This window comes from Perca flavescens, chromosome 17 (genome assembly GCF_004354835.1).
Source record: "Perca flavescens isolate YP-PL-M2 chromosome 17, PFLA_1.0, whole genome shotgun sequence".
In the NCBI taxonomy this organism is placed as follows: domain Eukaryota; kingdom Metazoa; phylum Chordata; class Actinopteri; order Perciformes; family Percidae; genus Perca; species Perca flavescens.
The window spans coordinates 21,627,139-21,642,332 of NC_041347.1; the positions used below are offsets into that span (position 1 = coordinate 21,627,139).

The 15,194-nt window shown below is 39.1% G+C and overlaps 1 protein-coding gene across 1 annotated transcript; it reads right to left on the reverse strand.

Annotated features, from left to right (window-relative positions):
- Positions 1 to 9,005: 9,005 nt before the first annotated feature.
- Positions 9,006 to 14,053, reverse strand: LOC114572347 (G-protein coupled receptor 26). The gene is made up of 3 exons (XM_028603942.1): positions 12,949 to 14,053; positions 11,963 to 12,076; positions 9,006 to 10,885 (listed from the first exon to the last, which is right to left on the reverse strand). The coding sequence occupies exons 1-3, from the start codon at positions 13,617 to 13,619 to the stop codon at positions 10,609 to 10,611; spliced, it is 1,062 nt and encodes a 353-aa protein (XP_028459743.1). The 5' UTR covers positions 13,620 to 14,053; the 3' UTR covers positions 9,006 to 10,608.
- Between the last annotated feature and the right edge of the window lie 1,141 nt (positions 14,054 to 15,194).

Genomic DNA, 15,194 nt, shown 5'->3' on the forward strand with positions numbered 1-15,194 from the left:
TTGACTAAAACTAGACTAAAATGGCGAGACTTTTAATCAACTAAAACTTGACTAACAACATTTTTTGGCACAAGACTAAGACTAAAACTAAATTAAAAATAGGTGACAAAATTAACACTATTCAATCACAACCCTCCCCAGTTACCAGTGGTGTTCCCCAGGGCTCAGTCCTGGGCCCCCTCCTTTTTATAATTTACTTACTTCCTCTAGGTTTTATTTTCAGGAAATACAATATTCAATTTTACTGCTACGTGGATGACAGTTCTACTTGTCCACCAAACCCACTTCCATGCTCCCTCCATCTTCCCTGTCTGACTGTTTATACAAAGTTAAAACCTGGTTCACTCATAACTTCCTTAAATTGAACAGTAGCAAAACAGAAATTCTCCTTGTTAGCTCTAAATCCACCCTAGCAAAATGTCCCAATGTCTCACTCTCCATCGACAATTCCAAAGTCCCCTCTTCCACTCATGTCAAGAGCCTCGGTGTCATCCTCGATAGCACACTTTCTTTTGAAAAACACATCAATAATCTCACCCGGTCTGCCTACTTTCACTTACGCACCATACACCGTCTTTGTCCATTACTTACACCCAATAATACTGCTACTCTCATCCATGCTCTTGTCACTTCCCATATTGATTATTGTAACTCACTTTGGTTTACCCTACAAGTCCATCCATAAACTCCAATTGGTCCAAAACTCAGCTGCCAGAACCCCAACAACTGAACACGTTGCTCCACTCCTTAAACAACTGCACTGGCTATCTGTCCAATACCGTATTGACTTTAAGATTCTTCTTCTCACTTTCAAAGCCCTCCATAATCTCGCTCCTCCATACCTCTCTGAACTCCTTCCTCTCCCTCACTGTTTTCCACTCCTTCTTCCCGCCTGTCCACAATGGGGTTTAGAGCCTTCAGCCATTCTGCTCCTCACCTTTGGAACACCCTCCCGCTATCCGTCCGTACCATAGAGTCTCTACCCACATTTAAAACCTCCCTCAAAACCCACCTTTTCCAAAAGGCCTACCCCACATGAAACACTCTCCATCAAAACAATGGATTGATTGCTTTATTTAAATTTTTCTATCTCAATCTTTTAAATGTGTTTGTTTTAATTATATTTGCCTTTTTAACTGTATTTTTGCTTGTTTTAACTGTAAGGTGACCTTGAGTGCTATGAAAAGCGCCCATAAATAAAATGTATTATTATTATTATTATAGTAGTACTTTGATGTTAAGTTGTGTCATATTGAACAGGTGATCTTTGTTAAATTAACAAATGATCTTAGGTTTATGTGTACTGTATCCAAGCAATTGAAACAAGTGTAAAAAATTTGTATTTTGATCATTGGTTGTGAGTTTTGTGTCAAGGTTTTGAAATTAGTGCCAAAGTGATTTCAAAAAACTGTAATTGTATTTAGAGGTTATATCAGAATAGGTTTACATGGTTTCATTTTCAAAAAACACCATCTTTTTGTTGTACTGCACATTACTTCAGCTCCTCTTTTCACCCTGTGTGTTGAGCTCTCGTTTTAGCTACAGAGCATCTCACTTCTATTCCATCTTTGTTGGGAGTCGCACATGCGCAGTACCTAGGTAAGGACTACTAGCGAGTCAGAAGCAGAGTATGAGGGCATGCCAAGCTAGCAGCCAGGCGAGCATTATAACGTGTGTTACAAAGTGATGCACGTTTGTCACGGAAGTAAAGGCTGGACTACAATAGAGCTGTTTGGAGCAGTTTGTGAACAGTGTTTCTGTTGGAGATGGTTAGTCCCTTTGGGGTGGACTTTGGGCTTTTTCACTTTGTAAACCTATACCATGTACAAAAAATATATATAACACAATAAAGGAAAGGGAAAAAGCCAAAAGACATAATATGTGCACTTTAAAATGCAGTGATAGTCACTTTTGTTATGTGATATTTTGAGAAATTGTGATTCAGATTTATATGAAATTTTACTCTTTTTTGTTGTATTTATTATGTCACTTTTGCATTTAAATTTTGACATTTGGTAAAAAATCTGAATTACAGTATCAATCACATTTTAAGTTCAGGATAATAACTAAAGAATATTAAAATCTCCCTGAGAAGATTTATATATAAGTCCTGTATGTGTAAACAATGTCTAATATCCTGTGTCTTAAGAAAATCTCACATACAAATACGTGCAGTTTGTTGTCTTTTTCTAGTCTTATGGTTAACAAGTAAAGCAGGTCAGCTTGGATCTTACACACAGTACCATACATTTCTTCATTTCTTTCTCTCCCTATTAGTAAGTGATGTCACCAGTGAACCAGCGGAAATGAATAAAGAGCCTTTGTAGTTCACAGCAGGTGTAGATGTTTCCAAACTGTCAGGTTTAATGTCATGACTGTCTCGTTAATCCGCTTTCTTGCCTGCTAATGTCTGTCCGCTGCTGTCAATGATGTTGCTTGTATTACAGTAATTGAGTGAAGGCTCACACACACACACACACACACACACACACACACACACAACATCCATACTCCCTATTTTCCACTACTGCAGTCAATACTCTCCAGCCATAGACTAGCACTATGTCCCAATTGCATAGCAGGTATGATAACCATGTTCCAAGTGTGTTAGCATGCTAACATTTGAAAATTAGTACTAAACACAAGCTGAGCTTTATGGGAATGGCACTAGTTTTGCAGGTATTTGGTCATAAATCATATTGTGTGTGAATTGTAGTACCAAACCATTAGATACACATTTTTTTTTTTAGCACTGGGTGATGTTTAAAACTTAAAATTGGTTTGCCATCTCTCCATTATCTGTACCCACTTATCCTGCAGCCTATCCCAGCTCTCACACTTGGCGAGAGGCAGCGTATAATCTGAACAGGTTGGCAGTCTCAGAGGGCTGACGCATAGACAAAGCAATTGCACCTACAGTTTCCAGTTAACCAAGCTGTGTATGATTGGACTGTAGGAGGAAACTGGAGCACTCAGAGGAAAACCGATGCACACTGAGGAACATAAAAACTCCAGGCCAGTGGATCTTCCTGTGGATGTTCCACAAGTGTTGAAAACCTTTCATTTGAAGTAGCTCCTCAGCTGCTACAGGTCAACCCAGTGCCTTGCATAATTTCTTGACAACATTATGCAAAGAAAAATACATTAATTTCATGTATACTTTCTAAATAGTATCCTTAGTATTTAGTAAGAAACCTTTCTATTTCTCATTAGATCATCTCCCCTTTTTTTTAGATAATTCAAATGGTTTTTTTTGTCCATACTTTTTTTTTATTGCAAGAAAGGCATTTGCAATCCCAGGTCTCCCTTGGTTATTGTCATCAAGTGTTTTCATTTGACAGCAATTCACCTTTTCACAGGACATGAGCCTGCTTATTCATTTTACCTCTTGGAGAGTGGCCTATTCATATGTAACCACCGTTATCCAGAAAGTGGTTCCATTGTCTCTGGATCTTTTCACTGCAGAGGTCTTTCCTAATGAAATGACTTGATGGATTTTCCCTAAGCCATGGCTGACTGAAACAATAATTGCGTGGATCAGTTGTGTTCTCCGTCCTTTTGATAGAATCCCAATCCCTTCCTATTGTGTTTTCTCTGCCTTTTATAATAGTTCCTCCTGACATTTCTCTTTCAGATTTCCTCTGTGATTGAGGAAGGTATTGACTGAGTAAAACGGGGCTGGAAGAAGACATGTATGGTCACTGAGCTACAGTCACATCCTGTTGCATTTGAATGTCACGCTATCCTCACCACATTGTGCCACTCAGCATTAGGATATTATATTTTTTGTTTAGTTTTTCTCCAAGGACATTATGCTATCTATTAAAACACATCAGTGAGTGGTGTCTTCACTTCTGCTTAACCTTTTACCTTCTCTGAGCTCTAACGCACCTTAAAAAAGCCCATTTCCTCCCTGTGTCATTTTAGACATGCCCCTCTTTGGTCTCAATTATTGTCTGATGGGATTTCTAATGGTACTTCATGTCAGAGTGGGTCTTTCTGGCACATTTTTATCACAAACAGCTTTCACTGCAGCTGACAGCACAGTAATGAAAAAAGTGGAATCAGTGTCAGAAGCATTTCATAGTATCAGCTTATAGCCAGAGGTTTAGCAAAGGGTTTTATAGCAAAATGACACAAGGCACAGGTACAACAGCATGTTTATTTGATGTTGGGGAAATAAGTAAAGTGACTCTGAATGGATAGGAGAGTGAAGACAACAGTTTTCATAGAATAATAACGTTATTGTAGTGCCACTGAAGCACTGATTACTCCAATGATTGCAACATGACAAATAAAGTATAATACGTTAAAACGTCTCATGGATGTTGGGCGAAAAGAATGGATTTCATTGAAACACTGTCAAGACAAGTTAATGGATTTCAGCAAGTTGGGAGTCTGCGTGCAGTGCTCCATCAATGAAGTAGGAGGCGGATGTCTGAATATGTGCCTTGTATACTGGGCAGCACTGGTAAACATGTGCAGCATGCTAACTGGAGACATGAAGGTCAGAAAAGACTCAGATAGCATTTCAATCAGGAGAGACTTCGTTTGCAGATATGCAAAGATATTTCTTGTACAACTGTATGATATTGAATGTACAAAGTCTTTTGGAGATTGGACTCCATCGAATTAATAATCTTCTTAAAGGGGTAGGGAATAGGAACATAACCCCCGATGGAGTACAGACACTGGTGGCGGCGGCGAAGAGACCAGAGACCGGACCGAAGAGGCAACGGAGCGGTCAGCCGGGAGAAACACAACGACCGGAGGCGGCAGGGGAGGCGGCAGGGGAGGAGGAGGGTCGAGCGCTTTGCCTGAAATGACAGCTGACAGCACAAGGAGAGAACAGATTTAAAGCAGAGTTGTAAGGCTGTGATTGGCCCTTGTGGCCAAGTCTGATTGGTTTAACCAATGCTACAGCAGAATATTTATCTTTCTGTCAACCACACAAGCCCTGCAAACACTCACTGAGATAAATGAAACAGTGAAGTTTTTTGAGACCTGTATTTCACCAGTGAAAGTTAAAGCATGGGATCAATAAAAGAAAAGTAATTTACCTATTTATTATCAGTTTGTATTATAATTTCTTATAGCTAACCCATATTGTCAAAAGAGAAATCACTTAAAAAACATTCCTTAAAAATGTCCCAACTATTTATCATGGTGCTTTAATAATTTGATACAAATCAAAAGTTTCACTTGGAACCATCTGTTTTACATCCAAATCCCTTATTTACTGAAACTTTTTTCAATTACCGTGTCTTCCGACCATTAAACAGATGGTTGGAAATGACTCACTCTGAAGACTGAAGTCACATACTGTACGTCATACTCTCATTAACAGTCAGCAGCAGGCTGAGTTTAAGTCAAAACATTATTACATGTACATTGGGCCTAGTAAATGTGTCTTTGCAGTACATCATTAAGTACTTTTGAGTATTCTTTAAAAAGCACCCGTCCATTCACTTGGTACTCACATGCAAATAAAAGGCTTCTGGTTTACATCTTATAATGTGTCTGCTGTCTTGTCTTGAATTTTGATTAAGAATAAAATAACAATATGGAGCATTTTTTACCCTCTGATCTATTTTTATGCCTAAAGTGTTGCAGAATTCCCTCCTCTGGAGTTTTGCTGTTGTTTGATGCAGAGCAGCATTACTCAGCTATGGATGTGACTGAAGACATGAAGCTTGTAAGAGCAGCCAGTGTCTCTGAATCGACTGAAAGATATGATGCAGCAGCAGGAGAAGCGGCTCTGTTTTGTGCCTCTTTTCTTTATTATACATGTACATCTATCTATCTTTCTTTTTCCTCTATCTGTCCCTTTCTGTTGCATCAAAATCAGAAATTTGCAGACAAAACAGTGACTAAATTTGAAGAAGACATATCTCTAGCACATATACACAAACTGAAATGTGATGGGACAGAACACACGTCATTTCAATACATATTCAACCCATCGGCTGATTATTCTTAACCAATAAAAGGTGGAAAGGTTGATCTTATAAAACATACAGTATAGCTGGACACTGATCTAATGTAACACATAAAAGCCAGATTGGAATAAGTTCTTAGAGTAAGTGCCATATTGCTTTGAATCTGGAACAACATGGTGCTTAGGATGGGCAGCGTGCTGCCGGGATCTGTTGTTGCAGAAGAGAAACACATTTTGATTGGTGCTTGGATGGAGTATGGGAAAGCTCAAATCATTAACCTGTGTTTGTCTACCACAAGTGCTTATTTTTCCATTTCTGTCACTAACTCACAGATCTAATAAAGAAATAATCACGACCTGGGCTCATTGCAATAAGTTGTAATATTACTGGTGTATGAATTACATTACATTAATTTGGCAGATGCTTTATTCCAAATTGGATTACAATTAATTTACACAAAAGTAATATATGGCATATTTTTTTTATGCTATTCAGCTAAAGCCCATTTCATAACAATGTTAGTGGCGTGGCTCTAGGGAAGGCGATGTTGGTCTGAAAGTTGGTCCACCTGAAACAGCAAATATTTGATGGACTGCCATGAAATTTTGTACACACATTCATGGTCCCCAAGGATGAATCCTAATGATGTTGGTAATCCACTGATCCCTGGTGATCCCTCCCTGATCCACCCTGACATTTATAGTTCAGAGTGAAATGTCTCAACAACTACTGGATGGATTACAATGTATTTTGATGCAGACAAAGTTTGCGGTAGACATGGACACGTGGCGCAGACCTTGCCCTTATGGCGGATTACCCTTTAAATCAGGTTTGGTTGATCTTCAATCTTCATGATTATCTCCTCTTTGAATTGACACAATTCTGCTTATGAAACCTTTTGCAAAGATGTTGGATACAATCAAAAGACTAAAATCAAAGCAGTTTGTCTGAAGTCTTTAAGGGTCCTCAAAACTGTATATTAGGGGGTTTGAGATTTTCACTTGAAGGCAATGATACTCTTTAAACACTGCCTCAAACGCATTTGGGACAAAAAAAATATTTCCACACTCGAAGCAAAAGCAAATACAGCATTCCTGGACAGAAATAGATGGGTTATTTTTATTTGCCCTGTGAGCAGGTCAGGCTGCTCGAGGGTATGGGGAATACTGTGACATCTGGGTCCAACATTCCCATGGTTCACATTATAAGTCTGTAGTCAGTCTGATAGCTCCACTGGCAGAGTTATGGACAAGTCAGAGGCTTAGAGCGAAGAAAACGAGAGACTCAGAGTAAATGAGATAACAAGACATAATGGAAAGACATATCTACAGTATTCATTATCACTTCATGTTTTGGTTTGCTGTGATTAAGTGATTTGTAATGTTTGAGCACCGAGTGATGTGTAACACCTGCTATGTATCAGTATGATTAATGAGCAAACTTGAGGGAGCATACAGTGAAATACATTAACTCTTTTTGCAGTTCGCTCTTTTGTTGGCATTAAGAAATTAAATAAGATCAATCAATGACGTTTTCTTAGTGAGTTGTAGATGATTTACTACTTATGCAGTTCAGTGTTTCTGTCGCTGATTGAAAGAAGTTGCTGTCCATGGGTGAGTTTAGTTACTCTGGATGTTCTGCACAATTTGACACAGCCTCTTTATTTTACTACGCAGTCGGTTAAAACAATACATTCATCAAACTCCTTTAGTACAGTATACAGGATGCATTTTCACATATTTCTGCATTTATAGCTCACAAAACATAAAGACTTCAGCATCTCAAATCTCTAATGAGAAATTTGACTTCATAGAATCTGTGATTCTGTTTTATAAGGGACAAATCTGGGAGAACCACTCCTGCCCTGACATCGGGGTTGTGTGAAGTCAGCCAGTGCACCCGTCTTCCCTGCCTTCCTCCTCTGCTTTCTTGTACTTCCTACGCACTGTGGCTTAATCACAAGGTCTGTGGAAAGCGTTTTGTGTATGGCAGGTTTGCGTCTGCCACCCACCCACTCATCGAGTCTCCCAAGGAGATTAGATGTACGCACACCTTCAGACTGGGAATCCTTCCAAACACTTTCCACTAATTGTCCTTGATTGGCATGCACGACTGAATACAGTGATATGTTAATTCAACTTTTGTCCTTCTTGGTGAATAATAATGTTTTTGACAGAGACAGAATAGATATTGTTTCATGCACATGTTATCAAAGTGGGTAAAAGGAACGAAGGAGGTTAACCAGAGTTTGTAAAGGATAGATGAATGGACAGGTGCTTTTTAAAGAATACTTAATGATGTACTGCATAGACACATTTAATAGGCCCAGTGTGGATGTACTAATGTTTTGACTTTAACTCAGCCTGCTGCAGACAGTTAATGAGAATATGACGTTTGTGACTTCAATCTTCAGTGAGTTATTTCCAACCATCTGTTTAATGGACAAGGTAATTGAAGAAAGTTGTGATAAATACTTGAGTTGGACGTACAACAGATGTTTCCCAGTGAAACTTTTGATTTGTATCAAATTATTATATTTATATTATATATTCCCAGAATCTTTTACTGTCACAGCTACATGAACTTGGTGAGGTAGTGCCTACTTTCCTCTCTTTTTCTTTGCTCCTTTTCTTCTTTTCTCACTATCTATAGCAGCTCTACAATTAAAAAAGCCTTTAACTCACAGCCCCGAAGCTTTTGTAAAAAGTCTTTGTTCTGCTGCCACATCAACGGCAGCAATGGTGGGTGGAACACATCTTAAATTATTTTTCAAATTAATTATTCCTTCTCCTTGACTTGATCAATGTGGTAGAATAAAGGTGTTAAGATTTGGCAGTCTTTTGGTAAAGCATTTTTGAAGTAGAAATTTGCTCAAATGTCTAGGCATCGTTTCAGGTCATGTAGCAATGACTGCAGACAGTTGGTGAGGTTTTAAGATGCCAAAATGCACAGCATTTATTGCAATGTAATCACAAATGTATTTAGGAAAAATCAGACACAGTTTTGACAAAAATAAATAGATTTTAAGCCTTTAAAGGCTTCATATTGTCACAGTAAAATAAAAGCACAACATCCTGATTTGCCAGTGCTGTCAAAATGATCAAAATCATTTTTTTGAGCAGCTTCCAAGCTGCTCATTCGGCATGAACTGGAATGTTATTTACACATCACTGAATAGTTGCTACTACATTCAAATAATATTTTTCCCTGTTTTGCCCGATGAAACAATGTGACCAAACTGCATAACAGGCTCTATCATCACACTTAACCACAGCACAGAATAACAAGAAATGACAGCATGTGAAAGTTTCCTTTATGGTTTTCTTGATTAAATCACAGAGCTCATAGTCTAAAAGGCACTTTAGAACTCAGGCCTCACATCATACAGTCATTTCAAAACCATCAGTGTGGCGCACTGGTGTGCAAAAATGACCATCTATTTTATATTATCCCTTTAACACATATACTAATTTATCCAGCTAGAGAATCATCCTTGAGGTCAGAGGTTATGCTTGAATTTCAGAAATGCTGCCATTCATTTTAGGTGGGATGTAAACCTTCTTGCCAGTGAAAACCAGTGATTTTTATACACCATATAATGTAGGCTACAACTATACTTGACGTAATGACAATACACTTGGTTTTACTCTTGTGTTAATACATTACTGATTTGACAAAACAGCATCAAATAATGTTAATGCTTAAGATTTAGATGTTGTCTAGTGTTAGTCCACACAGACCTGCTAATCCATTTGGGAGTGATAACAGCGCCTCTGTCCTGACGTTTAAGGGCGACACTCCTCTTAACATTAGGATTGTAGTTTCTGCCTTTAATGACACAATTAACAGATTAGTTACCATAATGCCCATGTTACACAGGCTATTTAACACACATTTACCAGTATGCTACAAATTATCTCATTAGAAACGGTCACTCTTCGCAGAAAAAGACAGTGTTACATTGTATTGAAATACTTAATACCATTACAACCTACACACACAACCTACAAAGGTGGTCGGTCTATTCTCCTTTAAAGTATCTTCTAACTTTACAATGCATTGATCCTACTGACAATTATTTCCGTAAGTCTTATATAGATTATTCTTTTTTGCTTTGGGTCAACATTTTTGTCCAAAAACTATTTAAAATGAGACATAGTGCTGCACTGGGTGACATAGTCCTTCATTAACATAAAGGTGGGCACTGTAGTTTATTTTAAATTAATGATAAGCTGCTGTAAATATTCACTAGTGTGTACCAAATCTGCTGCTGTTTTAGGAACTGTTGCAAACAACTGCAGTGATCAGCTGTTTAAGAAAATTGTTTAGCCTTTTTTTAAATTGAGGGTATTTATTTGTGATCTTTTTTTAAGACTTATATCTTTGGTAGGAACACTTGAGCATGGGGTTCCACAGACAGGCTGGGGAAGTCATATTGTCTTTTTTGGTCTTTTAATGGGATTTGTTTACAATAAGAAAAATATAGACTATTGCCAGCCTTGTCCACCAACAAATAATAGGTGAAAAGCTCACTTTGATGTTCACCACCAGTGGAAGTGAATCTACTCATACCCCCATTCTCATGAGTGTTAACCTCAAAGTAAGATCTCGAATCCAAGACACCATTAGAATGGTAAAGTACCCTTATTGTCTCTGAAAGTGATGTGCTTCACTGGCCAAGTGGTTTGTTGGTAGGTGGTTGGATGTTGTCAGTTGTGTTGGAATTGTTGGTGATCCTCCCTATGCTGTTCTCCATCCAGAGGGAGGAGGAGTTGAGTGGACTCCTCTTAAGGACTTTGTTGGCCAGAAGGATGCAGGTCTTCCTGTACTGGTGACGGAGCAGCGAGTAGACAAATGGGTCGGTGGCTGCCTTGCTGTAGGCCAAACATTTGGACAGCACACCCCAGTGAGGGCTTATGGGCCATGGGGAGAAGAGCTCTACAATTCTACCACGAATAAACACAAAAGAGAGAAAAAAAAGGTCACATACCATCCATGAGCAAAATTCAAGACAATTCTTTACATAAGTGTAATTGGAGTGGAAGATATATAAAGCAAATCACCCTCCCCCTGTGCTGTAATATTGTGAAAATGTCATCATTTCACTTCACTGAAATGTCATCACTGTGTTGGGGAATGTGAACTGATGGGTGTCAGTTTTGCAGCTTCTACACTTCTTGCTTGTTAAAATCCTTTTACAACAGATCCAGTGCATTACACTTCTTTTGTCCAAATATATCAAATTAAAAACCAACAGGAGCATTGTTTTGTCTTTAGTCTGTCTTTCTAATTAGCGTGATCTCCTTAAGTCTAATGTGTCTCACCACCACACAGCTCCTAATGTACTTCCTTTCGATTTCAATAATCACATTTGAACAGCTTCTGACAGGTTGCCAGCACTAATGCTGGGGCAAATACTAATGAGAGCAAGTGATACCATCACTGACTCACTTGCAATCTCCCTTGTTCCCTGTCTCTCTCCCTCTCATCTCCCCAGCTGTTGGGGCTCAGTGACAAGGATTAGAAAATGTAGAACCAATAAGCTATGAGATGTTGTTTAACATTTTGCCAGATAACAAGACAGCATTGAATTTCTTTTTTATCACCATCTGTATACAGACGATAAGGCAAGTATAAGCACATTAGCAGCAACGAGGTAAGTCAAAACCTAGATTAACTCTGAGAAATTGAAAAAAGTCCAGGGAGAATTGTTCTACTTAAGATGCGGAACAAGAAAGATAATTAGAATTTTTTTTTTATTATTATTGCTGAGTAAAGACAAAATGTGCTGAATTCCATTGTAGTTCAATATCCTTAAAGTTGTATTTCAGCATTTCTGATTTGCATGCATCACAGCATTGTGATTCAAAAGACAGGAAAAGGAAGGAAATTTACATCACCATCTTGATGATAATGCATGGTGTTAAATACCTCATACACATGCATTCCCACACACACACACACACACACACACACACACACACACACACACACAGCTTACAATATTATAAATCTCTGCTCACCTTGTAATGACATAAGGGGTGAAGCACACCACGAATGTGCCAATGAACGTACTGATCTTCTTGGTGGCCCTTTGCCTCCTCCGCTTCTGCTCATCCAAGCATTTCTGGCGCACACTGCCAAAGCACACAGGCACCATTATCTACCCAGGAGGCATGATCAGAGACATGCAGGCATACTGTAATGAAGCAGTCCATAGAGAAAATATGCGGGAGTGAAGAAAGCAGTGAACTGTACCCTGTTATATTTGAATATTAATTTGGATACATTTCACACTACACACATATGAATTATGTAGATGGGGAACAATACAAAATTTACTGTAATTATTTGAGTAAATCAGGATGGATATAAAATGACAGAAACGTTAACAATTAGTGAGGCCTTGCTGACCTTAATGAGACATGATAATGTAAACACTGTAGGCAGGAAGGACAGGGTTCAATCGTCATCAGTGGAACACTTCATATTCATGTGTAGTTACATAGAGGGATGCCCCAGAAAGTTTTGCGAAAACTGTGTTTAAATTAGAGTATAGGATTGCAATCAACTACTGTAACAAATTACTTGTATTATATAACATTTTACATTTATGTATTATTATAATTGATCAAATGGTTAATAAAACGTAAAGTGAAGAATATGCCTCACAACTGTCACAATCCAAGGTGACATTTTCAAATTTTTCTAACCAACTGTCAAAATACAAAAACATAGTAGATTCAGCACTGTTTGCAAGGCATAGAAGAGAAAATGCACCACCATCATCTCCTATGGTGTTCTCTATGAACACACTAAGTGCAGGTTGGTCACTATTTGTGTTTTAAAATGTCTTAACCTTCTGTGGATGTTCTGATTTTGCCACGGGATCAAAATGCTCCTGAAATGTTTCACACAGGTGAAATGGAACAGATAGAAAACATTTCAGGGAAATACAAAGGCATTTAAAGGACAAATTGGATTGAACACATCTCTAATGATTGTTTACCTGGGGTGGATATCCACAAGCAGCACCAGCGTCTGCATAGTGATCACGTCGATGCGTTTACAGTGAAACCTTGCAACTTTCAGCACTTTCAGATACGTTACACACAACACGATCAGCGTGAGGAGGAAAGTGAGAGAGTGACAAGCCACGGTGAAAATGATGAACTGCGTTCCGGCTGCCTTCGCCCTGACATTGCAGAGTGTGCACGATGCGTAAAGGTGATGGTAGCCGACCCAGGAGCGGCAGGTGGCCACTGTGGAGAAGCAAAATGAGTGTATCCACATGTATGCCAGCGCTATCACTGCATCCCGGTGCCGTATTCTTGAGTGGTAGCTCAGAGGGAACACCACCGCCACCCACCTATCGATGCTGAGAGCTGCCATGCTGAGCATGGAGTTAGTGGTAAGAAAAGTGTCGAGGAAACCCACAATTTGGCAGCAGCCGCTGCCTCCGGGGTGGCCCGTGCTGATGAGCCCGACCAGAGTTAGTGGCATGTTGAACACGCTTAGCAACAGGTTGCAAAACGTCAAATTGAGAATAAAAAGACCGGGTACCTGTTTGCGGATCTCTGGGTTATACAGAAAACAGATCAGCACCACAACGTTGGACAGCAACGACACGATAATAATCCCTAAAACCAAAACGGAAGCAACTATGTCCGCTGCGTCCATGGTGCTTCCTTTAAAATATCCAGACTTTTAAAGAGTGCATCCACAGACCTGCTGCGATCTGTCATCGTGAGTTGCAGTCACAACATATATGAGTCCATACTCTCCCCATGCTCCAATTGTCTTCAATAAACGAATCGGTCCCTCCAACAGCGTCCACGATTAAGTCGCAAGGAGAGAGCTCACCTGATTATAGTGAGGACATTTGGAAGTCCGTTTCTTGGGAATGGGGTCACAGCAGAAGGATTTTTCGCGAGACGCGCAGCGTTACTTTTCAGGCCCCCTTGTTGCCACTTGCCGCAGCTCGTGGTTTGCTGGCCGCGCAATTGCGCATTGACACGATGGCAGCTTTAAAAAAGTCATGAAAGTACTTCAAGCTTGCAGTCTCTGTAGCTACTTATATTGTTTTCTCCGACAGAGTCTCTCTGTAGCTACTTATATTGTCTTCTCCAACAGAGTCTAAGCACACTGGTGCACCCCTGTTCAAAAATAGCTTTTATGGGCAAAAAATAGAAGCACGACGCACGATTGCGTGGCTGGTGGTAAGGCTGATGTCACGAACATCACGTTGAACACAGCAGTTTTTGGTAATGAGATTTTCTTTTGCAAATAAAACATCAAGTACATGCGTATATTACAACCGTACAGTGTTGTATTATTCCTTTTTTTTTTTTTTTTTGCAAGTCAGTGTCAGACTCAGAATCACCATCGTCACTTAGGCCTAATAAAAAATATCAGCAGAAAACACTTACAGTTTTATCCAGAACTCAGAAATCATTGCGGAGCCTCATCAGTGCAGCCTTATATGGCGCTTTACATTGAGATTTCATAAATCCACCGAATAAACCATAACCTCAGTTATGTGGTTTCAGGGCAATGTAACTTTTAGAAACATTCTGTGTGTGTGTGTGTGTGTGTGTGTGTGTGTGTGTGTGTGTGTGTGTGTGTGTGTGTGTGTGTGTGTGTTTTGTCAGCTGTAGCCTATTATGTGCGCCAGTAGAATTGACCATATGACCAACTTTGCAGTATATTCTACACAAGGGTAAAGGTCAGTAGGCTCGAGGTCATAAGGTCAAAAATAATCAGTGGTGGAAAAAGTATTCAGTAAAAGTCCTATTAAAAATCTTACCTAACATGCATAACAGTAGGTATTTTGAGCAAAATGTGCTTATGCAGAAAATTGACCCCTGCAACAAGCAAAGCCCCATAGCAGCAGAAAAAAATATATTATTTAGTGTACTGAGTAGAAATATAATTCTGGATTAATGGATGGTATACATTCTGCTGTTATGCAGCATTATTATTATTATTATTATTATTATTATTATTATTATTATTATTATTATTATTATTATTATTATTATTATTATTATACAATTCAAGGTCAGTGGCTGGATATAATATTTTTAAACGTTTGTTGCTAGTCTAGCCCACCATAGACTGAGCCTCACGCAATGCCAAATTACGAATCCTACTATGGCTACGCCAAGACCCGCCCTACGAAGCAGCTCGATTGGTTGGGGTTAGGCATTTGACCTCAAGTGGTTAAGGTTAGGGTTATGGGATTGGTCAGGGGAT